Genomic DNA, 26,431 nt, shown 5'->3' with positions numbered 1-26,431 from the left:
ATCCATTTTTTGTCAGCAATTACTAGCCCGAAAATTTTGACATGATGAAAAGATTAACGGACTCCCAATCTTAGAATAGCTCTGATCCTCACAGTCACACAAAAATAGAATCCTTATGAAATCAAGTTAGGCAAAGTTAGGAATCAGAGTAGGTTAGGTGGCCTTAAGTACTTTTAAACTTTAAGACAGTAAAGTCACACAATGTCTGATACTAAAACTCTCTAATCGTTGTACTATGATGTAACATTAAAGTGGTGAAAATTTAAATATAAAAATTACAGTTAATTAGAAGGACAATGAAGATGAGGGAAAATGACGCATTTTTACAGAACAAAGGTTCTCGAAGTGCAAAGAGAAGGTATTCCTAGATAAACATGTATGTTTCCTGATATTTTCAGAACTAATAACTGAATCAGAAAGAGAAAATATTACGTAAATTTAATATTCTTTGCTACTGTTATGAATAAGAACCTCTATAGAATACGGCCACACTTATTTGGTCTAAAGGGAAGACGCCATGAATATGAACAGTATTTAATGGGTAATGTTGGTTTGTAATAGTTTCATTCGTTAAACGGCTGACTAGAAAACAAGTAAAATAAAAATTGTTACTAAAAGGATGTCACAAAATGGTAACTTTTATTTCAGTCTCAGTTGAACATATGTTATTTTGTCTTACATGTAATGATGGACAGATAAAAATGGACGTGAAATAAGACCAATAGTAAGTATATTTTACTGGTTTAATTATCCATATAATATGTATATAAGTTATAAATGTAAATACCTCCAACGCATCAACTCTCAATATTATTATTTTGGTTTCTGATTGTTCAGTTAGCAAGACTTTTTGCCTTGGTTATTGGTTAATTATTACACATTATTAATTATTAAACTTATAATTCCTTATTATACAATACACAAGGTTCTTCTCTCAGTTTCTGTTTTATTTAATACTCAAGGTTCTTCTCTTGGTTTCTGTTTTATTTAATACACAAGGTTCTTCTCTCGGTTTCTGTTTTATTTAATACACAAGGTTCTTCTCTCGGTTTCTGTTTTATTTAATACACAAGGTTCTTCTCTCGGTTTCTGGTGTATTTCATACACAAGGTTCTTCTCTCGGTTTCTGGTGTATTTAATACACAAGGTTCTTCTCTCGGTTTCTGGTGTATTTAATAGACAAGGTTCTTCTCTCGGTTTCTGGTGTATTCAATACACAAGGTTCTTCTCTCGGTTTCTGGTGTATTCAATACACAAGGTTCTTCTCTCGGTTTCTGGTGTATTTAATACACAAGGTTCTTCTCTCGGTTACTGGTTTATTTAATACACAAGGCTTTTCTCTCGGTTTCTGGTTTATTTAATACACAAGGTTCTTCTCTCGGTTTCTGGTGTATTTAATACACAAGGTTCTTCTCTCGGTTACTGGTTTATTTAATACACAAAGTTCTTCTCTCGGTTACTGGTTTATTTAATACACAAGGTTCTTCTCTCGGTTACTGGTTTATTTAATACACAAGGTTCTTCTCTCGGTTACTGGTTGAATACACAAGGTTCTTCTCTCGGTTTCTGTTTTATTTAATACACAAGGTTCTTCTCTCGGTTTCTGTTTTATTTAATACACAAGGTTCTTCTCTCGGTTTCTGTTTTATTTAATACACAAGGTTCTTCGCTTTGTTTCTGGTGTATTTAATACACAAGGTTCTTCTCTCTATTTCTGGTGTATTTCATACACAAGGTTTTTCTCTCGGTTTCTGGTGTATTTAATACACAAGGTTCTTCTCTCTATTTCTGGTGTATTTCATACACAAGGTTCTTCTCTCGGTTCTAGTGTATTTAATACACAAGGTTCTTCTCTCGGTTCTAGTGTATTTAATACACAAGGTTCTTCTCTCGGTTTCTGTTTTATTTAATACACAAGGTTCTTCGCTTTGTTTCTGTTTTATTTAATACACAAGGTTCTTCGCTTTGTTTCTGGTGTATTTCATACACAAGGTTCTTCTCTCGGTTTCTGGTGTATTTCATACACAAGGTTCTTCTCTCGGTTTCTGGTGTATTTCATACACAAGGTTCTTCTCTCGGTTTCTGGTGTATTTAATACACAAGGTTCTTCTCTCGGTTTCTGGTGTATTTAATACACAAGGTTCTTCTCTCGGTTTCTGGTGTATTTAATACACAAGGTTCTTCTCTCGGTTTCTGGTGTATTTAATACACAAGGTTCTTCTCTCGGTTTCTGGTGTATTTAATACACAAGGTTCTTCTCTCGGTTTCTGGTGTATTTAATACACAAGGTTCTTCTCTCGGTTTCTGGTGTATTTAATACACAAAGTTCTTCTCTCGGTTACTGGTTTATTTAATACACAAAGTTCTTCTCTCGGTTACTGGTTTATTTAATACACAAGGTTCTTCTCTCGGTTACTGGTTTATTTAATACACAAGGTTCTTCTCTCGGTTACTGGTTTATTTAATACACAAGGTTCTTCTCTCGTTTCTGGTGTATTTAATGCACAAGGTTCTTCTCTCGGTTTCTGTTTTATTTAATACACAAGGTTCTTCTCTCGGTTTCTGATTACTTAATTAAAAAGTTCTTCTTTTGACTTCTGATTACTTAATCAACAAGGTTTATCTCTTGGTTTCTAATTACTTAATCAACAAGGTTCATCTCTTGGTGTCTGATTATCCAGTAAACAAGGTTCTCCTCTTGGTTTCTGATTACTTAATCAACAAGGTTCATCTCTTGGTTCCTGATTATCCAGTAAACAAGGTTCTCCTCTTGGTTTCTGATTACTTAATCAACAAGGTTCATCTCTTGGTTCCTGATTATCCAATAAACAAGGTTCATTTCTTGGTTCCTGATTATCCAGTAAACAAGGTTCATCTCTTGGTTTCTGATTATCCAGTAAACAAGGTACTTCTCTTGATTTGTTACTAATTAATGGAATATTTTTTTTCCAAAGAAAATTATACAACTCACATTCTGATAATTTTTAATTAATATCTAAAAACAAAATATAGTATAGAATATTATAATGCACTGAGTTCTCTAACACACAGTATACTTAATTATGTAACATTATGTTTGTTACGAAATGACACTGGTAATTAAAGTCCTAACTGATGGCACTGGTGGACCTTACTTAATCTTTAAGAGGATTTTCAAAAAGTAATCCCACAAACCAAATAAGTGTTTTGTAAAAATGGAGAATTACATGATATAAGAACCTGCAAAACAAACAAATCTTGCTTACTCTGATGTAAGTTAATAGATTGTGTTTATTTATCAGTGTAAATAATAGCTGACTGATCATTTCTAACAGTGTTAAACACAAAGTAATCGAAGTTTCATATTTTTATCTACTGCATCTGTTCAAATGTAATCCTCCAAGATTTAATTTGTTTTTTAATTTTTATTAACTTCCACCTCTGTATAGTTCGTCATTGTTATAACTTAGAGATCTAAAAATGCGATGGAATTCTGCCTCGATTCAGCACTTCCGGGCTTTTCACGCACAAAAACAGCACTTAAGTTTAGTTGAACAGTTACAAAAACGTGTAGTTTATCTCTTTGTTTGTGTTAGAATGTTTAAGTTTGTATTCCTATTATATAAACCCTTCCAACAGATGTGTCTAAAACGTTGCAACTTATTATGTAAGCCTGTGCTTCAGGTAATCGAGAAGAAACCTAGACTTTTCTACATCTGAAAAACAAACAAAAAATATCACCACTGAAAAAAATGATGCACTCACATCAACCCTGACCCCGCTGAGTGGAAGAAACTGTCCAGGAGGCCAGTCATTTGGGACAAAACGGTAGAATTCTACATCGTCCTTGTACCATTTCACTGAATACAGAGTGTCTCCATTAAGGTCAAAGCTACATGTAAGCTCTACTTCTTGGCCGACAACAGTCGGTGATGGAACGTCCAACATTACCAGTCGTAGAGGGGTGGTCAACGAAACGGCTGAAAGCAAATATTCAAATATATCAAAAATGTGTCTAACAATATTATTATAACAACAAAGAAACACTAAAATAAATGTTGTTTTCAATCAGAATCAAACGGATACGAGTTTTAAAACAAAATCGAACTTAAAAACAGGAAATATTAACTCTGAAATGCATTCACGGACATTCAAGATATATTTTTGACAAGAGAGGACTTATACTGTAGGCCCGGCATGGTCAGGTGGGTTGAAGCGTTCGATTCGTAATCTAAGGGCCGCGGGTTTGAATCCCGGTCGCACCAAACATGCTCGCCCTTTGAGCCGTGGGGTGTTATAAAGTGACGGTCAATCCCGTTATTTGTTGGTAAAAGAGTAGCTCAAAAGTTGGCGGTGGGTGGTGATGACTAACTGCCTTCCCTCTAGTCTTACACTGCTAAATTAGGGACGGCTAGCGCAGATAGCCCTCGTGTAGCTTTGTGTGAAATTAAAAACAAAGCAAAACAAACTGATATTCTACATCTATATTTATTTAAAAAGTTGAACATTTTTAGTCTGAGAAACAAGAACGTGTTTTCAGGACCGGATTATAAATTATTATCTTATGCTTACCTCATCTATAACTAAATGTTATGGTTTTGGTTTATTTAACGAGATTAATAAAAACGTATATTCCTAATAACGAGAAACCCACTTGAAATAAAAATGTATCTCATAATGGCTGGTATGAGTATTAATACTTTTATTGATAAACAGAGAACAACGTTTCGACCTTCCTAGATCATCTTCAAGTTTACCTGAAACGAAGGTTGAAACGTTGTTCTCTGTTTATCAATAAAAGTGTTAATACCCATACCAGCAGTTATGAGATACAACTTGCATACATATATATCTTGTCAGACTCATCGGTTCCATGTTGGCTTGTGGCCAACACAGGTTTTGATCTTCAGAATGCTTACCTCACAACTTGTACATCAATCAAATAAATCATATATACATAAATCATATACAGATGTCATGTTATCCAGTTGTTATTGGTTGAAAGAGCATTCCATCATATACAGATGACATGTTATCCAGTTGTTATTGGTTGAAAAAGCATTCCGAGTCTTAGAACCTTTTAGACAAATTTATTCTGCTTTCAAATCAAATATTAATAATATTTTATAATATTAATAATCTAACAGCGTAAAATTATTTTTTTATAATACAAATATTGGAAATCAGGAAACATTCTCAATGAATTGTGATAACGAATAACAATTTAAACATGAATGTTGTACAATTCATGTTTTGTAACGAATAACTCGTTTTATACAAAGTTTTAGTATCACCAGACGTTAATCACATATATCAATTATACGTGTATGACGACATCATTTTGTCAATAATTTCACATCAACAGCCTATTTGTTTATTTATTCATATAAACGCGGCCAGCCCGGCATGTCCAGGTGGGTTAAGGCGTGCGACTCGTAATCCGAGGGTCGCGGGTTCGCATCCCCGTCGCAACAAACATGCTCGCCTTTTCAGTCGTGGGTGCGTTATAATATGACGGTCAATTCCACTATTCGTTGATAAAATAGTAGCCCAAGAGTTGGCGGTGGGTGGTGATGATTAGCTGCCTTCCCTCTAGTCTTACACTGCTAAATTACAGACTGCTGGCGCAAATAGCCTCGAGTATCTTTGCGCAAAATTTAAAAACAAAACAAATCAAAAACAAAAATAAATGAGGCCACCAATAGTCATGATGAACAGAGCACAGATAACCCATTATGCAGCTTAATTCCAAACAACCAAGCAATCATACTAAAGGTACGAGTCAGATAATAAGTTTGGATTACAAGACTGGAAATCCACAATTTGAGGAAGATGTTTAAAATACTTTCGAAAAAGTAATCCAAATAATTACCCACGATGCTTCAAATGAATAATACTGTATTCAGCTTTGCACACGGACTTTTAGTAAAACAAACACTAGAATGGTACATCATTGAAAATGAACAGAACGGGATATAAGTTTTAATGTTATTCAGTTGTTGCATATGACACTAGAATGGTACATTATTAAGAATCAAAACAACGTGATAAGTTTTAATGTTATTCAGTTGTTACATCTGACACCAGAATGGTACATTATTAAGAATCAAAACAACGCGATATAAGTTTTAATGTTATTCAGTTGTTACATCTGACACCAGAATGGTACATTATTAAGAATCAAAACAACGGGATATAAGTTTTAATGTTATTCAGTTGTTACATCTGACACAAGAATGGTACATTGTTAAGAATCAAAACAACGCGATATAAGTTTTAATGTTGTTCAGTTGTTACATCTGACACTAGAATGGTACATTATTAAGAATCAAAACAACGTGATAAGTTTTAATGTTATTCAGTTGTTACATCTGACACCAGAATGGTACATTATTAAGAATCAAAACAACGCGATATAAGTTTTAATGTTATTCAGTTGTTACATCTGACACCAGAATGGTACATTATTAAGAATCAAAACAACGGGATATAAGTTTTAATGTTATTCAGTTGTTACATCTGACACTAGAATGGTACATTATTAAGAATCAAAACAACGGGATATAAGTTTTAATGTTATTCAGTTGTTACATCTGACACTAGAATGGTACATTATTAAGAATCAAAACAACGTGATGTAAGTTTTAATCCATCTTCTCCTTACCTTCATCAACCCCTGTTTATTTCATACATGTATTACTAACATGTCACAACCTATAATAAACTCCATGTGTCATTAGATAGCTAGGTAAAAGCTTTAACAAACCAGCTCTTCGTTCCTAGAACCAAATCTTTTATCGGCACAAAAGCGCTAATAGCTTAGCCCGTGTAATGGAATATTAGATAAAAACTCTTATTTCGCTATAAACTTTTGTCTGAATAGTCTAGAAGTATGAAATTGATTTCCCATTTATAGACAAAAAAAACACCAAAGTCCCTCTTGTACATATACGTAAACTGTTTAAGAACAACAAACATATGGGGAAGAGATTACAACCAATTTGAAAGGGCACCGGTGAATGAAGTCTATGTGCACGTGGACGTTCTAGAAAATCAATCTCATGCCGGTCTTTTTGTTTAATCTTTTTTCCTTCACAGTTTTGGCTTGATTCACGTGGGAAGGTAATTCATCATGGACTTTTTTTAACAAAATAATATCCAAGCTTCAATCAAGTAAATTGAGGGACGTACAGACGGACATAACTTCACAACTAAAGATGTGTTTTTACCGTCAAACATTTTACTTTCACACGTTTATTACCAGTTTCTGTTGTATTTGATCAAAAATTTCTTAGACTTAAAGTGAATTTATTTTAAGATCCAGCTTGTGAGACTTAAGGTAAAAAGTGTAATTTGAAGGGTTTAAATTAGCATACGTTTTATTCAAAAGGCATGTGAACTAAGCTTCACTTTTAATAAGCTGGATTATTTCATTCTTTAGTCTTAAACTTAGTTTCTTAATAAAAGTGAAGGACGGTAACATGAAGCTACACGAATAGAATGTTTAAAACGCGTGAAAATGTTTATATATATTTATTGGTTGTTGTTGCTTTTAGCGCTGGGTCGCGTGCTTTGTATTCACCGCAGAGATTCGAACTATAGGTTACAGTTTGTTTAGTTGGTTTGAATTTCACGCAAAGCTACACGAGGGCTATTTGCGCTAGCCGTCCCTAATTTAGCAGTGTCAGACTAGAGAAAAGACAGCTAGTCATCACCACCCACCGCCAACTCTTGGGCTACTCTTTTACTAACGAATAGTGGGATTGACCGTCACATTATAACGCCCTCACGTCTTAAAAAGCGAGCACGTTTGGTGTGACAGGGATTCGAACCCGCGACCCTTGGAAAACAAGTTGAATGCCTTAACCACCCAGCCATTCCGGGCCTCGATTTGTTTTGAATTTCGCACAAAGCTACATGAGGGCTATCTGCGCTCTGCCCACTAAGGGTATCGAAACTATGTTTCTAGCGTTGTAAATGTGCAAACATGCCGCTGTGCCACTAGGGAGCATCTTAGTTATCAATCGTATTAAACATATTCATTTTGTGTGAGACAAGAATGCCTAGCAAGAAAAAAATTGCAAATTTCGATATTTTTTTATACTTACGGTTTTTCCCCAATGTTTATTTCAAAGTTCGAACTTACCATCAGTAGAGAACATAAATATACCCGAATTTCGAAATGCTTGGCCAAACTGTTCTTCACTAAAGTGTACACCGAATTACAATAACAGACGCTGCCAGCCACGAACCCATCGGCGAATGCTGTGTTAATCGTAAAATTAAAGGTCCATAAAACTTGAACACAGAAGAAATGATAGAGAAACAAGTAAAGACGTAATATAAAAATCAATGTAAGTAATTTGAAAAACACTGGATGACTATTGAAGAAAATACAGATGCTATTAGCGGCAAAAAATATTGAAACACCAATTCCGTATTATAAGGTCGTTAGTAGATTTTTAATCGTTTGTTTTACTACTGGAAAATAATGTACTTTGCCTAAAACAGTAATGTTACTTCAATAAAACTACGCTTTGTTTTAACACGGTAAATTAACTGGTTAAAATATATTTTGTTTAATGCTCTAAAGTTATCTAAATGTTTGTTTGTTTTTTGAATTTCGCGCAAAGCTACTCGAAGGCTATCTGCGCTAGCCGTCCCTAATTTAGCAGTGTAAGACTAGATGGAAGGCAGCTAGTCATCACTAGCTTCGCCAACTCTTGGGCTACTCTTTTACCAACGAATAGTGGGATTGACCGTCACGTAATAAAGCCCCCACGGCTGACAGAACGAGTATGTTTGGTGTGACGGGGATTCTAACCCGTGACCCTCAGATTAGGAATCGAATGCCTCAACCCACCTGGCCATGCCGGGCCAGTTATCTAAATAAAACACGATGTAACCTTCAAAAAATGATTTTTTCCCAGAAATTCTGTTTGTTTATTTGTTATTATAATGGATCCAAGCTGTAACTTTAATGCTATAACTGATTTTTAATAATAACTATTCATTATTATTAATGTGATTTTTAATAATAACTATTCATTATTATTAACGACGCATTCGGTAATTTTCAATTTCGTTTGCTTAAACCACAAAACATGACGCTGACTAAAGCAGCTGTAACCTGAGATTAAGCACGTACTAATGACTTACCACTGAGTCGTTGAAAGTGTCTCAGAACTTCGTCTCTTGAGCAGACCACAGGAAACCAAATCTCTACGTAATTCTAGACCCACTGTACAAGTGTGTGAGTTTAGGTTTTCGATAAAGTAGCCATATTGATAATAAATCTTCCAGTTCGTCAGTTCATTTTAACTTCGTATCAACGTATAGTTGGATTGATCGTAACATTATAACGCCCCCACAGTTGAAAGGATGAGCATGTTTGGTGTGACCGGAATTCGAACCCGCCACCCTCAAATTCGAGTCGAGCACCTTGTTATTTAGCTGTATGTGTATGTGTATGTTATTTCTTATAGCAAAGCCTCATCGGGCTATGTGCTGACTTCACCAAGGGGAAATCGAACTCCCTGATTTTAACGTTGTAAATCCGAAGACTTACCACTGTCCCACCTGACGGACTATTTTAGTTACTTTGTACAAAATAAACAATATATCCATGTCTTAAATAATATAAACTACTGTGTTTGTGCCTTTATTTATTTATTTCTCAATTGAAATAACCACCCACGAAAATTGGTATATCTTTCCTTATTACTTGAAGGAAGAGACTGTCCAGCAAATGTCTTTGTTGCTACTATTTAAACAGTTGCTCCCAGAAAGCAGTAGCCACTGTCTTGCGCATCACGTGTTTTTCATAGCCCCATATATCAGACAGAGTAATTTTTTTTATAATAAAATTAATGTCGCACGTCCATAACTACGTTTTGACGCGTGATATTTCATTTAATGCGTAATGCGGTTTTCCTTGTCGCTTTTCCTTGAATTTTTTATTCGACAACTAGACTTGTCCATTACTAACCGTGCCATTCGAATGACCATTACAACAGACACATTGCAGCCAACCAAAGAACTACAAACCAGAACAACTCTCGTAAAACTTTGTATTAAAATACCGTTTACTGTTCATTTACGAAACTCGATTGGAATGCACGGCTCGTAATCATTTAAACATCCAACAATTTGTTTACTGTCTCATGTACGAAGGGAAATTACCTCTTTTAAGTAAGTCTAACTCTTGGCATATCAGGATAGATGTGAGATAAACTGCGTTCTCTATAATGGATAATTCAAGGTAAAATCATTCTAATCTTTCATAACATACGTCCATTTTCTTTCTCAAGCATCACAGAAACGACCCTATACTTCAATGTCATGGTCTCTGAATATATTTCTTGAGCAAAATACTAGATTGCGTGATTAAAATTCGTTAGCAATATATTTGGTTTTTCCCAGGTAATATGTTATTTTACGTAAACAAAAAACACATAAATTAAAGCAGCAAGTAATACCTCAAAATGAAAAAAAACAAACTCAAATATATATCGTGAAGATTTGACTTTTGAATTTGTTTACCAATAATTTTCCCAATGAAACTGCTCTGAAATTAAAATGTCAAAGCCGATAGAGAGATAAACAAGAGCAGCTGATGGCCAGGTACTTTTTAGCTTTAAAATTAAATTAAAAAAACAATATTTTAAGAATATATGGAGTAAACGTTTTGAAACAACTGAAAAACACTTTCGGTTAAATGGTCCTGCGTGGTCAGGTGGTTGGCGCGCTCGACTCGTAATCCAAGGGTCACTGATTCGAATCCTAATCACACCAAACATGCTCAACCTTTCAGCCGTAGGAGCGTTATAACATGCCAGTCAATCTCACTATTCGTTGGTAAAAGAATAAATAGCCCAAGTGTTAGCGGTGGGTGGTGATGACTAGCTGTATGAACCTACTTGTTACTAGAATGGGCGTGGCGCGCTCGACTCGTAATCCGGGGGTCGCGGGTCCGAATCCTAATCACACCAAACATGCTCAACCTTTCAGCCGTAGGAGCGTTATAACATGCCAGTCAATCTCACTATTCGTTGGTAAAAGAATAAATAGCCCAAGTGTTAGCGGTGGGTGGTGATGACTAGCTGTATCAACCTACTTGTTACTAGAATGGGCATGGCGCGCTCGACTCGTAATCCGGGGGTCGCGGGTCCGAATCCTAGTCACACCAAACATGCTCGCCCTTTCATTCGTGAAGGCGTTATAATGTGACGGTTATTTGCGCTATTCGTTGGTAAAAGATTAGCCCAAGGGTTGGGGTGGGCGGTGATGACTAGCTGCCTTCCCTCTAGTCTTAGACTGCTAAATTAGGGAGGGCTAACGCAGATAGCTTTCGTGTACCTTTTCGTCATCAAAGGGTTGTTCAATTTTGTTTATATATTTCATAAGTAAGAGTGCATTGTGATAGAACGAGCTTAACAGCTTGAAAACTAATTTTCAGGCTAAAACTGGCCTTGTATATCAAAACGTGTTTACACTTATACGACGTTAAAAATACATTTTAACCGTTTCGGTCAAAAGCTGAACGCTATCTTTGTTTAACTATACACTAGATATCTTCTTAAGTACTACCTCATGTTATTAGGGCCCTGTATCCATCAATGCTATGAACTCACATGCAATATTGATATAAAGAGTTTAGAAAAATAAATCTAAGTCGGTAATTTTACGATTAAAGCTCTAATATTGAAAACATCTTTAAAGCTTATTGATGGAAAGAGTACTTTTACCTAAGTGTATTCACTGACCTGATCAGAAAACATGGTATAGACAGTAATGTGCAAAAGTGTTACGTCAAAGTAAAAAAAAGTTAGATTTTAGGCTACTTTCAAAAACAGTGGAAGATAAATAACAGGCGCAACATCAAACGTTTATTAATCTCGTATTTAGTGTATTTGCTGGAGTTCAGCAAACAGTTAATATTTTATGTGTCCCCCTTTCGCTTTAATAACTGTAAACAGTCTTTCAACTTTTGTTGCAACATATTTAATCAAAGTTTCCTTTAGAATTTTACTTCAAATGTCTTTACTATACTCCATAAACTTCCTTGAAAGTAACTTTTAATTTGTCAAGTTTTGGTCTAGCAAATCCCAGATCTGTTCAACCGGGCTGAGATCGGGACTCTGACATTGAATGACTTCAGCAGCTTCTTTCTTTGCTAAGTAATTTATTCACCAGTTTTAGGAGTATTTGATGTGATTATCTTTATGGTAGTAGAATACTTCACCACTTATGCGTAAATCATTGGATATATCATGACGGATCAGTATCTGATGGTACTGGTCCATTATTTCATCCATTTATTTTGCAAATATCTCATGTCACCCTAGCACAAAATACCCCTAAACATCACACTGATCAACCATGATTCATGGTAAGTGCTATGCGTTGAGGTATTTTTCACCTTTTTTCCACCGTACAACCTGTGCTTGAACCAAATATTTCAAACTAGAAGTCAGCCATCCATAACACTCTTTTCAGTCATTAGCAGTCCAGTTTTTGTACGTTTTAGCAAATTTCAGTCTATCGAAAATATTTTCAGATCGAAGTAAAGTTTCTTTAACTGCTACACGACCAAATATTCCATTTTAATTGAATATATTTGATACTGTAGATATGGACACTTTTCTGTCATTTGGTACATGGTTGTTTATCTCATGCTTGAGATCATTGGCGGTCTTCCTTCTATCTCAAAGACTGCATAGACTAAAATACTTAAAATCAGTATCATTGAGATTAGATGTTCTACCCTTCCTTTCCTATTTTCAGATTTACTTGTCTCGGTCTCACGATATAGGGTGTACTTCACAATGTTTGGGGAGTATTTCAAGTGTGCAGTAATTTGTCGGATAGTCCAACCAGCATTGCGTAAAACCTCAAGCAAACTCTCTGCTCTACTGACAAATCTCTAATAAAAACAATGTTTAACACTATGTATTAAGTTTTGTTATCATGCTACGCCCCAAAAGCTTAAAGTTTATTTGTGAAGTGATATTAAATTGATTTCTTCGAGCATATACCGGTGTCATATGCTAGCTTATTTCTAAACAGTTAAGACATTTCATGAGGTACCATGACATTTATTTCAAACCTAAATTTCATCAGTATGTTCATACAAACGGAACCCTTGTGACATGTCCTTGGTACGAGTATATGGAAATTCTAAAGAATTATAAGTATTCTTAACCCGGATCATTCAGTTCTCAACTGAGATCAGTGAACCATTACTTCAGTGTTGAAATTTGCATTCTCTACATGGAAATTCTAAAGAATTATAAGTATTCTTACCCCGGATCATTCAGTTCTCAACAGAGGTCAGTGAACCATTACTTCAGTGTTAACATTTGCATTCTCTAATGGCATGGAAAAAATAGTTCCATAAAATGGAAGGAATTACAACATATTGTCCTAACACTTTTACCCAGCACCGTAAGTTACATCAATCCTTTTCTAATAATTGAATCAAACATTATATCTCTGTTACTATAACAGATAAATATTAACAATGTATGGTGCAGTTTTCTTTCTTCTCTATTATGTAATGAGGACTTTTAAAGTTCACGATAATATTTCATTTTTTCATGCATACAAATGTATGAAGGTTTAAAAGTAGGACACTGGTCAAAAAGTGGCTAAGTTCTTTTCACTCCAATTATCAATAGTTCTGAATTATTCCCCTATAGTATTACATATGCCTTCTTATTAGAACAGTTGCTTTTAATAGAACACACTGTATATGTAGCGAAATTTACAACTGGGAAGTCAGCTAATACTTTGAGATTATAATAACCCTTATATTTTGAGTGGAAGTATCAACAGTAATGTACCCTGAGAAAACTAGTCTCATAGAACTAGTCTCTAGCAAAACTAGTCTCATAGAACTAGTCTCTACCAAAACTAATCTCATAGAACTAGTATCTACCAAAACTAGTCTCATATGAACTAGTCTCTACCAAACCTAGTCTCATATGAACTAGTCTCTACCAAACCTAGTCTCATATGAACTAGTCTCTACCAAACCTAGTCTCATATGAACTAGTCTCATATCTCATAGAACTAGTTTCTACCAAACCTAGTCTCATATGAACTAGTCTCATATCTCATAGAACTAGTTTCTACCAAAACTAGTCTCATATGAACTAGTCTCTACCAAAACTAGTCTCATATGAACTAGTCTCTACCAAAACTAGTTTCATATGAACTAGTCTCATATCTCATAGAACTAGTCTCTACCAAACCTAGTCTCACATGAACTAGTCTCATATCTCATAGAACTAGTCTCTACCAAAACTAGTCTCATATGAACTTCGTACATTTTTTTTCTAAATCCGGAAAGAAATCTTTACCTTGATAATAGCATAAGTACCCTGGAACATTATATTGTGTTGAATAGGAAAATATTTCCTGTACACTTATCCAGTGGATTCCAACCTGATTAGTCAAATGAAAAATCAGTAAACCTGAACACTTTTAGATACCTTTTTCCTTTTACACTATTTTGATTTCTATTGTGTTTACTTTCTATCTCTACTCTTACCTCATTCTAGATCAATAATATTCAGTTCAACATTGAAAACATTTTCTGTCAAACCTCCTGTTATTTTGCCTGACTGTTCCAGTGAAACAGTGATATAAGAACCACCCTGTAACACCATAACATGGATAATGAGAACGTTTTGATTGTATAATTATCCAGTGAATCATAATCGAAGCACTTAATCTGCGAATGCTATTCTAAGATTATCATCTGGTTAACGGGAATACTGACTATACAATAATTTATTTGATTTCTATGTTTAATACAGGTTCGTAGCATCCAGACTTTAGATCATAACAAATGCGATTGTTTTTATTCTTAAATCTCGTAATATTACTATTGTTGTTTTTTTTACAACAATCTAAGGTGAATATATTTCTCACCGGTAGGTATAAGATTTATTATTTATAGAAATAATGATTTTAATTTTTGTAAGTTCTTACACTTTTATGATATTGATAACCTGGCAAAATAATTAGCATAAGAAGCCATGATTATTGCTACATGTGTATTTAAAAGTGTACATACGTTTCTGCACGAACCTAAACTGTCGAGACAAATTGCGAGCCACTAATAGCTCCCAGGTTGTGCTCCACGGTGGTGTGAACCGAGTCGTATGTTGGGAAGTAGCAATATATGTGAGAGACAAAGATATTTAATAATACGTTGTGTGAGACAAGACGACAGTTCTTGTGCGAGACAACATTTAGGTTATATACAACCGTAGCAAAAACTTTATTCGTTTAAACCTAACAGGAACAGTGGAATCTATAGTTTGTTTTGTTTTTCATTGTTTTAGTAAATTACTAGGTACCTTCGACTCTCTTACTTCCGGTTATTCTACTGAACTGGTTACTTGAGCAACATTTTCTGTCTCTTTGTTTCTTTTTTAACAATACACGTTTTCCCACGTGTAGTCGTTCCTGTTGTTTTACGTCATCAGAATATAGTAATTAATTAATTTATTAATCAAACATCGTTATTAGTATAATTCAAGCCTTATTGTCTTTTCGATAGTTTGTTTTTTAATATCGCTCAAAGCTACACGAGGGCTATTTGCGCTAGCCGTCCATAATTTAGTAGTGAGAGACTAGAGGGAAGGCAGCTAGTTATCACCACCCACCGCAAACTATTGTTCTACTATTTTACCAACGAATAGTGGGATTTATCTTCAGATTATAACGCCCCCACGGCTGAAAGGGAGAGCATGTTTGTTGTGAGGGGGATTCGAAACCATTACTCTCGGATTACGAGTCGAGTGCCTTCACCACCTGGCCATGCTGGGCCCTTTTTTATAGTTGCAAGGTTTTTTATAGTAACTTAGGTTTGTTTCTACTTCATAGTGCTTTTTGAAATTATTAGCTGTTTTTAAAACACCCCATATTTAATCTTGAAGTTCGCAAAACGCTACACGAGGGATATCTACGTTAGCCGTCTCTGATTTAGTAGTGTAAGACTAGAGCAAAGGTAGCTAGTCAGTACCATCAACCGCCAACTCTTTGGCTACTCTTTTACCAACGAATAGTGGGCTTGACCGTTACATTATAACCCCCACACACGACTGAAAAGGCGAGCATGTTATGGGAGATTCGAAACCGCGACCGAGTAAGAGTCATGCCGAACCTTAATAGTTAGAGATTACTATAATATAACCAAACTTAAATTAGGATTCTTCTAATATTTCACTCTCAGTGTTCAACTGTCAAACATTAATAAAGGGGGATTCTCCGCTTTATAGGTAAATAATAATAGTTATACTACATACATATGTGTATATTTATATATGTGACTGTGTGTGTGTGTGTGTGTGTGTGTGTAATATGAGTAATGACGTAAAAATAATATGACGAAATAAATTAATCGTAATTTTTTGTCGCTATGACCAACTGTTTCATAAGTTTGTATTAAGAAGGTTCTGAAATTTACCCAACTGTTTGTTTTGAATTTTTCGCAAAGCTACAGGGGAATTATCTGCATTAGCCGTCCATAATGTAGCACTGTAAAAAGAGGGGGAAGACAGCTAGTCATCACCGTCCACCGCCAACTTTTGGGCTACCCTTTTACCAAAGAATAGTGATTGAGCGTGACTTATAACTTCCACATGACTGAAAGGGCGAGTATTCTGGTGGAGCGGAGACTCGAACCCGCGACCCTCAGATTACGAATCGAGCGCCCTGACCACCTGGTCATGCCAGGCCTTTCCTCAGTGAAATGAAATTCCACTAAAACATTCTGCCTGAAGTTTGAATTCTGGCTCGATGTAACTTGAGATAGTTTTAGATAGACTCTGAGATATAATTCAAACTACAGGGGTAGTTGTTAAAATTTCTGTTTCAATAATTAGATTCCTACAATGCCCGTATTAAAGTGTTAATTTTTAAAGTTACAACATCTAGGTTTTATTTTAAAATATATCATAAGTATCAAACCGAGATGTCTCATTTGGGTAGACAATGATTTCACCATCCGAGGATAGCATGGAACGTATACAATTATAGAATCTTCGGGAAAAGATGCCTTAGTATTAATTGCATTTATACATCGGAATACCAAACTTACATTATTGATTTTAGTGTCAAGAAATAGACGAGACATGCAAGGTTTTGACTGTTACCCCTTAGAAGAAATTATAGCTGATGTGACCAGCGTCATTCAATAAACATCAATTGAATTTACAAAAACCAGCAAAACAAAACGTCTACAAACGTCTGCAAATGGTTTTCGATTGTGATAATTCAGATAGTACAAATATTTTTCCATTACTTAAATGTTTCTATTCACGTATGTTCTCTTGCACAAAAAATCAATACCGTCACTAAGGTATTTCAGCAGAATGAATGAAATTAACACAAGACTTTCTATATTATCTTTAAATCTGGCGACTTAAGGCAGATCCAACGCGTAGCTTTTACTCTTTACTGGTCAGAAGTTCAAAAAAATGATAAGTTTATATGGGACTTCATGGTAGAAAGGTTTCTCAGTGCTGTGTGTATACTCGGATATCTAAACGACATTGGCTTGACTGGTATATCTGGTCGATAGTGAATCCTGCGGTTTCAGACTCTGTCTTAAGTTGACGCACATGATTAATGTCGTTTCTCCTGAATCTGCGTGACCTTGTTGGGCTTCCCTAGCTCTGGCTACCAACTAGAAAAACTAGGTTTCGCAGACTAAGCACGTACCATCAGCTACTAGGCCCTGTTGTCTTGATGGATCGCCTAGCGACAGTCCATTTGTCTCGGCGTAACTTAGTAATTCGGGGCAAGTTCCGAGTTGGCTACAGTTAGAAAACTGAGAAGGCGAATTTCTTATGATTGACAGAAAGTCCAGAAACTCGAAAATAAAAAAAAAAAATATTTTGACTTTGATCTTTAGCTGAAAGGATACGTGGCGCGAGACCTAGACGTGGGGATTATTGGTGAATAATGATAACCACTTTTGTTTTGTAAAAAAGAAATATGTTTATAAGTCTGATATTTGTTTTTGTTTTTGATCAGTATTTATTTAAATTTCAAACTAGAAGGTTAATCGGAATCAAACCAAAGTTAGCGTACCGGAACGCTGTTCCGGAACAGAAATATACGTAACTTTACAGTTTGTTGCAGTATATAGACTGGTGTAATCGAAGGTTTAGTTACGGAGTCAGTTCTTTCCGAAATAAATGGCCCGTCATGACCAGGTGGTTAAAGCACTCAACTCGTAATCTGAGGGTCGCGGGTTCGAATCCCAGTCACACCAAACATGCTCATCCTTTCAGCCGTGGAGGCGTTATAGTGTAACAGTCAATCCCACTATTCGTTGATTATGAAGTTTGTGGTGGGTGTTATTCACTAGTTGCCTTCCCTTTAGTCATATACTGCTAAATTAGGAACGGCTAGCGCAAATAGCACTCATGTAGCTTTGCGCGAAAATTCAAAAGAAACCGAAATAAATATCCCCAAGGGACAATGAAATTTGTAATATTGCATTATATTGGTAGGCTTCACTTAATCTTCATTGGCTATAAACAACTTACGCCTCGTTTTTCAAATTTACCCACGTGTAAATACAACAATAGAAATATAGCTGTTCTTTTACCTGCCTTCTTTTGTCATATTTTGACCGTACAGAGAGTATTTGACAAAGAAAATATTCACGTAATTATCAGTAGAGCTCTACTGATATTACTTCTGCAGACCTGAATATATACTGAATTTTACAGTTCTTTATCTACTTGTAAACGAACACATGTTCTATGTGAAAAGTGTTTAGAAAAGAAAATTTACCGCCTCCTGTTATCCCGAAATCCAGAACAGCTACAGTAGGTTAAAAATTACATGATTTGCTGCGCATGCGAACTCTGGACATTAATATTTCAAAATGTTCTACCTTTTCTCAACGGCTACTACTTCCGTTATACATTTTATGCCCCAGTTGTTACGTCATTAATGTCTTCCGTATTGTGTAGGTAGTAAACGCTCTCTTGTACACGTTTATTTATATGTTGTATAAACCACCTATATATAATAATTCAGCGGTATGTGGCCGCAATTGGAAGACAAAGTTCGTCTAATGATGTGTTTAGACCCTATATTATCTAAATTGTAGATACTTACCTACCCATCGAGGTGTAGTGCTGCCATAGATAGATGTATAGGTGGAGGTATATAACAAAGTATTTCAGTCTGGAAGAAGAATATTCATACATGAACAATGTGAAGCCAAAAAGGATGAATAACAGAACAATATAACATTTTGAAGAAGGAAGTTTTCAGTCAAGCGTTTAGGACAATGAGGAAAACCACTCCAAAACTCAAATCGTGTAAATGGCCTCATACGCAAAGTCGAAGCAGTGGTTACGAGAGAGAACCTTCCAACCCAAAACTTCAGTAAAATGAGACAGTTAACATTTTCTCTGACGAGAAAATAAGGAATAATTTTATGATGATAAAAGGTTCATAAGTCAAGTATCTCCAAGGCTCCACTCACATCTCGAAATAAATTACTGTTTTCATGAGAAAGACGGTGGGAAAAAAACATTCAACCATATAATTAACAAGTCACCCGAGGAATCTTTTTTAAAGTCCTTGTTAAGCATCATCTTCGAAACTGAAGAGCACGTACAATAGGAAGATTAGTAATGCACGTGCGGTAAGACTGGCCATTCGCAAAGTCTTCTTAGAGCGAAAATAACTCCAAAACGACCAGAAATATTTAAATATTTTATTACAGTGGACGTTAAGAAAGTAGTTGTAACAGCAGCAGGAGAAACTGAGAAATTGTTTTTATCAACCAAGATAACATCTCGTTCAAGGTTTTCCTTACTGATATTCTATCAATTCAGCCGTGTTCGCGAGAACGGTAAGCAATACAAAGTATTATACGCTGAATGATAGCCTATACTCTGTTGTGTATTGTATCCACCAAGTACCAAAGCCATGCAATTCGAAACACCCGACTGAAACCTCATAATATGGAAAAATGGTTAAGGTAGGTCTGATTAAACCATTTCAAATTGAAATAAAGGAGACACCCATAAAAAAATGTAAAAAAAGCCAGGTTACTTTAAAATGTAAACCAACTAAAGTAAGTGTGTTAAACAAGAAACCAAAGCTACATTAAAATGTACACTCCCTAAAGCGAGTGTATTAAACAAGAAAAGAAACCCAAGCTACATTAAAATGTACACTCCCTAAAGCGAGTGTGTTAAACAAGAAAAGAAACCCAAGCTACATTAAAATGTACACTCCCTAAAGCGAGTGTGTTAAACAAGAAACAGTTGATTCCTTTGTTATTGTAACTGGCACAATCACTAATATTAATATAAAATTGCGACACAATTTTCCCATGTTTTCATATCTACTATACCTTTTTGTACATTACATCTTTATAAATATGCTCTTTGTCTGTAGTGCTCACCAGTGTAACAGTGATAGAGTATATCACGGGACTTGCAATGCTAGAAACCGGGTTTCGACACCCGTGGTGATTAGAGCATAGGTAGCTCATTGTGTAGCTTTGTGCTTAATTAGAGAGAGAAATATACACATTTTATTTAGTTACCCCAGCGGTACAGCCGCATTTCTGCGGAATTACAAAGCTTAAAACAGAGTTTCGATACCCGTGGTGGGCAGAGCTTTTCTTTTAACTCCAAACAAACCTTTTCTATATCGCATTCTAATGATTGATTTGTTTTTGTTTGTTTTTTCTAACTTGACTGTTTATGCACGTATAAACTGTTTCACTTATAATCAGTGCCTTTTTGTTTTGATTGACGTTTTAAAATAAATTATGAATCACATTCCATCCAAAGAAAAATATGAACTCGAGTATTCAAAGGGAATTAATAATTCGTAGTGTCATACTATTGGGATTTTCTCTCATTTTAGGCTTTGAACATAACCCTAGCCCCTTGAACTATCAGTTTTAACTCGGTGGGAGTGGACAATAATCTACCATTGACATTAATAGAAATATTAATATATACTCTCTCACGCTCAGTTTATTATATACTAGTAGACATTTATTTCGTAGGTGAGTTATCCTTTATTTACAATATGTTTCAACAATAATAAAAAACAACAATAAATTTTCCACACTATTATTGTTGTTTTCTTTTGATCCAACAAGGCTATGTTTATACAGTTCTTAACGTAAATATGTGTATATGTTTTGGGAACATTGTTGAAGTTACCACATTTATGTATTTAACTAACTGTATATGGTTTATAAACATTGTTTGAGTTACTACATTTGTGTGTTTAAATAGACGCGTGTGGTTTGAAAAGAATATTAAAAATTTTTTATAGTATCTTAATTAAATATTCATGTATCTTTATAAAGTATTTAATATATATAAGAGTTATTGGCATATTTATTAAAATAAATCACGAGTGATTTAACACGTAGAATTTCTTATCTTATTATTAAAATAACAGTTGTTTAACTTTATATTCAGGTAGGATGGACTTTATCAAAATCAACACAAACAATTTTCATCGTCTACAGATAAATGTATTTGAATTCAATCTTTGGAAATATGGTTAGTGTTCATTTAAATAACTCAAAGTTTGTAGCTGCTTCTAACGCTCGACGCCTATAGTAATCCTTACAGATAACACCATGTAACACAAATTTTGCACCTCTGTTATTTCTTATAGTATGTGTTATTTCTTAATTATTTATGTTGTAAAAGTACAGCAAATGGTCATTATTCACTTCAAACTTTGCTTTTGTGTACTGGATAATAAAATTTAGAAATTAACCCATTTTCTATGTAAAAACGGGCAAATTTGTACATTTTCATTTACATAAGGTTTAAATAAAACAACAAATGAATCAAGATTTACATGTATTTATACTAAAGTTACACAAAATTGTTTAGAAGTGAGTAGTTTTTCGAGATTTGCGACTGTAATGTAAATAACTTTCATCTATCAGCCCCAAATATAGTCTCCCATCATGTTTTCGTTATACTCTCCTAGGTCACAAAAGCAAAGTTTGAAGAGAAATATAGGTCTTTATCGTTTACTTTAGGCATAAGCAATTGGGAAATAACACTTTCTGTCCACAAACAAGAAACAGTAAAATTTTGTGTTACAAAGTGTAACATATGTTTTTAATTGAAGCAGGCAAATCTGGAAAAAAAAAATCTTAAAAATATATCGCATGATTATTTTTTAAAAAAATTATTGGGAAACAAAATATCACTCTGTGAATTAACACAAATATTGTAATACTAATCGTGTTCCCTCGAAACAGTCTTCTGTGAACAACAAAAATTGTGACTTCTAAGACACGCAAAATGGCGCGGCATGGCCAAGCGTGTTAAAGTGTGCGTCTCGTAATCTGAGGGTCACGGGTTCGCATCCCCGTCGCGCCAAACATGCTCGCCCTCCCAGCCGTGGGGGCGTTATAATGTGACGGTCAATCCCACTATTCGTTGATAAAAAGAGCAGCCCAAGAGTTGGCGGTGGGTGGTGATGACTAGCTGCCTTCCCTCTAGTCTTACACTGCTAAATTAGGGACGGCTAGCACAGATAGCCCTCGAGTAGCTTTGTGCGAAATTCCAAAACAAACAAATAAACAAAAGACACGCAAAATAACGTTCGTTTTTCAATTCCAATTTTTATTTATTTCATTAAACTGTTATGTCATGAAGTCATATTTTTATGACGAATTCAGTTTTGTAAAAATGGTTCTTCACCTCGCTTTGATTCAAAATAATTTTCGTTCAGTGTTTAACCTTTAATATATATTATTAAACTAGATGGAGCACCAGTCCCTTGGACGGAAGTTATGCAAATTCATGATTAATGAAATCTCAGGACATGAAAAGTTGTTTCCCTTATATGCGTTATACAAAACGCATATAAAAATATATATACATGTTTTTTATATATATATTTTATAAATATACAAAACGCCCATAGAAACTCCAAAACACAAAACGTGAAACTGCAAATTTGTCTGTATCTCTGCTAGAAGCCAATAAATAAGTAAAAAACGCCCATTCAAACCGCAAAACACAAAATTCAAAACCGAAAGTTTGTATGTACAGCCCACATGGACTTAATAATCCTTCATACCAATTTTTGGAGAAGATCCATCCACACCCTGCGAATTAGTTACATGGACATACAACAAACAGTACTATTATATTTATATAGACAAGTAGTTACATGGACATACAACAAACAGTACTATTATATTTATATAGACAAGTAGTTACATGGACATACAACAAACAGTACTATTATATTTATATAGACGAGTAGTTACATGGACATACAACAAACAGTACTATTATATTTATATAGACGAGTAGTTACATGGACATACAACAAACAGTACTATTATATTTATATAGACGAGTAGTTACATGGACATGCAACAAACAGTACTATTATATTTATATAGGCAAGTAGTTACATGGACATACAACAAACAGTACTATTATATTTATATAGGCAAGTAGTTACATGGACATACAACAAACAGTACTATTATATTTATATAGGCAAGTAGTTACATGGACATACAACAAACAGTACTGTTATATTTATATACATGCCTTAATATCGTTTACAATTCAACATAAAAATTGTACAACGTACATAAATCAAAACTTTGTTCTCTTTAGCCCACAATTATTGTGTTGTTTCTAATATAAGTTTATGCTCTAACATCATATTTGTGTTTTCATAATATAGTTTATGGAATATCTTTGAATCACACATTAACTATCCATCTGCTCCTTATTGGCTCTGCGTTAAATATGCAGGCTTACAACGCTATTAAAACAACAACAAAGTTCCCTGCCAATGGTGAGCACAACACAGATGGCCTACTGTGTAATTATAAGCTTAGTTACAAACAAACGAAACAACTAGCTATTCTTTTTAAAGAAACATGAATAATATTTTTGGCCAAGTTTGCATCAATGAACAATGAGTGGCATTGGATCATATTGAACAATGAGTGGTATTGAATCATATACCAGAACCTCTCTTATAAATCCTTTTTGCAAACTCTTCCCTCAAACTATAGGGTTAAGTAGAATTATTTCATTCCTATGAATTATAAAACGCACTAGATACCAGTCTCAAATTAGCTAACATTAGTAGCTTCAAAATACGCAGCAAACGTGACACTCAAATTATTTATAACGTTTGAACTGGCGTTTATCACCATAAAACATCTTTCCTTATAGCGCACCTAACGGCAAATCAGTATTTTTTACCTTTAATCTCAATTCGGAAACGTAACGATGGAGTATCTGCTGTGTTAACCGAGGGGACACAAACCACGGATCTTGACAACTTACCGTTGGCACGACAGGTTCTTCTTTACAGATATTCATTCAGTTTCCTAAATGGTGCTAATGCATTGTGTGTTTTCAATTGTTCTTTTCTTACAATATGTTATGTGAAGAAGTTTAAATGCACACAGAAACTACTCATAACTATTTCATTTGAGAATTTCTTACATTTAAAATCAAAATAAGACATGTTCGAGCAGGTTTCTACAGAAAACTTTGGAGAATGACACGTTATATTTTCTACATGTTGGAACCTAGAAAAAGTGAGAATTGTTGGAGTGCATTTGGAATTCAAACAAAGAAAACACAAACGACGTACCCCGCAGGTCAGGAAGGTCATTTGGCACTTTAATATCAAATCTGACATATGAAACAACGAAAAAACCAGCAAATAAGTCGTTCTCGGGTTTAATAGTTTTCTCAGCAGCATTCAAAAACTGTCAAATTTTGTTCCAGTAATATTCCTGTTACTGTTCTTAGTGTGTGTTTACTTACAGCAAAGCCACATCGGGTTATCTGCTGTGTCCACCGAATAGGAGTCGAACCCCTGATTTTAGCGTAGTAAATCCGTAGACATGCCGCTGCGGGGGTCTTTTCTTTTAACCATCAGTGTCTTTATAAAATTCACATTTACGAAACTATAATTTTATTTTAAAATTTGAAGTTTTGGGTTCTAACCACCGTGCGTTATAATCTTTCCAAATTCTAATAACCACTTTAAGTTCACTGGTGTTTTCTCCAATTCGACCTGTAACCAACTTGAAATAATTCACCATCTGTGTCTTTTTCTTTTCTTACTAAGCCTTCATCTCGCAAATCGTCCCCCAGCCCCAGAGGCACAGCGTATATATTTGCGGACTCACACTGCTAAAAATCGGGTTTCGATATGGTGGGCAAAGCACAAATAGCCCGTTGTGTAGCTTTGTATTTAATTCTAAATATTCAATCAATCGTCTCGCAAATCCCCAGAGGGACGGCGATATATCTGCGGACTTGTGCAGCTTGAAATCTGCTTTCCATACCCTTGATGAGTGGAGCTTTGTGGTTGACTACAAACAGACTAACTAACTCGTTTCGCAAACTAGCTCGAATATCATCACCAAATATGGTCACCATTTCAGGTATGGCGACTTATAATGCGACGGTCAGTCCAACTATTTCCTTAGAGCAGCCTAAAGTTCATGATTTCTGTCATCCTCTTAACCAGTTATCCTCTAATTCACTACTTCTAAATTATGGATCGCTTGCACAGGTGGTCCTGGTGGCGAAGCTTAGTCGAATTGTTTTGTTTCTTTTCTTTTCTTAAGCCTAAATATATTTTAAGAGTCTTACGAGTGTCTCGTGATATACAAAATCTAGACGTACATGTATATTTATAGACATTAACGTTTGTACTTTGCAGCAGCTGATGTCGAATTCATGTCTACTGGATACAATTTATAAAAAAAAAAAAAGATTTCTCCAGAATTAAATATAGGTTTCACAGACATTATAAATGTTCATGTATATAAAACTTTTCTTTCGGCTGAGATCGTTACAAAAAAAGAAACTACAATGATTTACCGAAACGTTTTCACTGAGGTGTATGATTACTCACGCATTTGAAAAGCTTATATTCCAAACCGTTCAACAGGTTCGAATCGTCACACAAGTATATCTCTTTTAACTGCTTAAAGTCACGATATCATCGTCTAACAGCTCTTTTAAGGTCGCAGGTCAAACGTTTCGTACGAACAACCTTTCATAAGGTGTTTTCCATTGGAACAAGAGTTCTAGTGAACCGTGCTGTAAGATGGGGCTTTATCGGATTATCAGAGTCAATCCGATTAATAGTTATTTTCTTCTTTTTTTCGCTATGAAATAGATTCATCCTGTCCACGTCTTATAGACTATCAGTTTTGGTTTAGGCAATACCAGCCTTTTAACCTAGTGAAAAGGAAACTCTAGAACTAACAAACAAACTACATTCCTAGACAATAATAAGAATGTTGGAAATTATCAGAACTCAGACTGCAAACAAAATCCTGGACGAACTGTAAGTGAAATCAGTGTCAAAATCCCTGTATATATCAAGAAGCCGCGTGTTACTACAACCATTT

General features: G+C 34.9%; 1 protein-coding gene across 5 annotated transcripts in view; it reads right to left on the bottom strand.

The window, feature by feature from the left end:
* Positions 1-620: 620 nt before the first annotated feature.
* LOC143237338 (uncharacterized) overlaps positions 621-26,431 on the bottom strand; it is a 37,458-nt gene continuing 11,647 nt past the window's right edge. Inside the window, exons 2-3 of one of the 5 annotated variants that reach the window (XM_076476503.1) lie at positions 3,745-3,959; positions 621-2,741 (exon numbers count right to left, since the gene is read on the bottom strand). In XM_076476503.1, the coding sequence (XP_076332618.1) occupies positions 2,718-2,741; positions 3,745-3,959 (239 nt within the window). In that variant the 3' untranslated portion in view covers positions 621-2,717. The other 4 variants (XM_076476498.1, XM_076476491.1, XM_076476513.1 and 1 more) reach the window with 4 other exon arrangements.

The sequence above is a fragment of the Tachypleus tridentatus genome, chromosome 2 (assembly GCF_004210375.1).
Source record: "Tachypleus tridentatus isolate NWPU-2018 chromosome 2, ASM421037v1, whole genome shotgun sequence".
Taxonomy (NCBI): Eukaryota; Metazoa; Arthropoda; class Merostomata; order Xiphosura; family Limulidae; genus Tachypleus; species Tachypleus tridentatus.
This window is presented reverse-complemented; position numbering and strand designations above follow the sequence as displayed.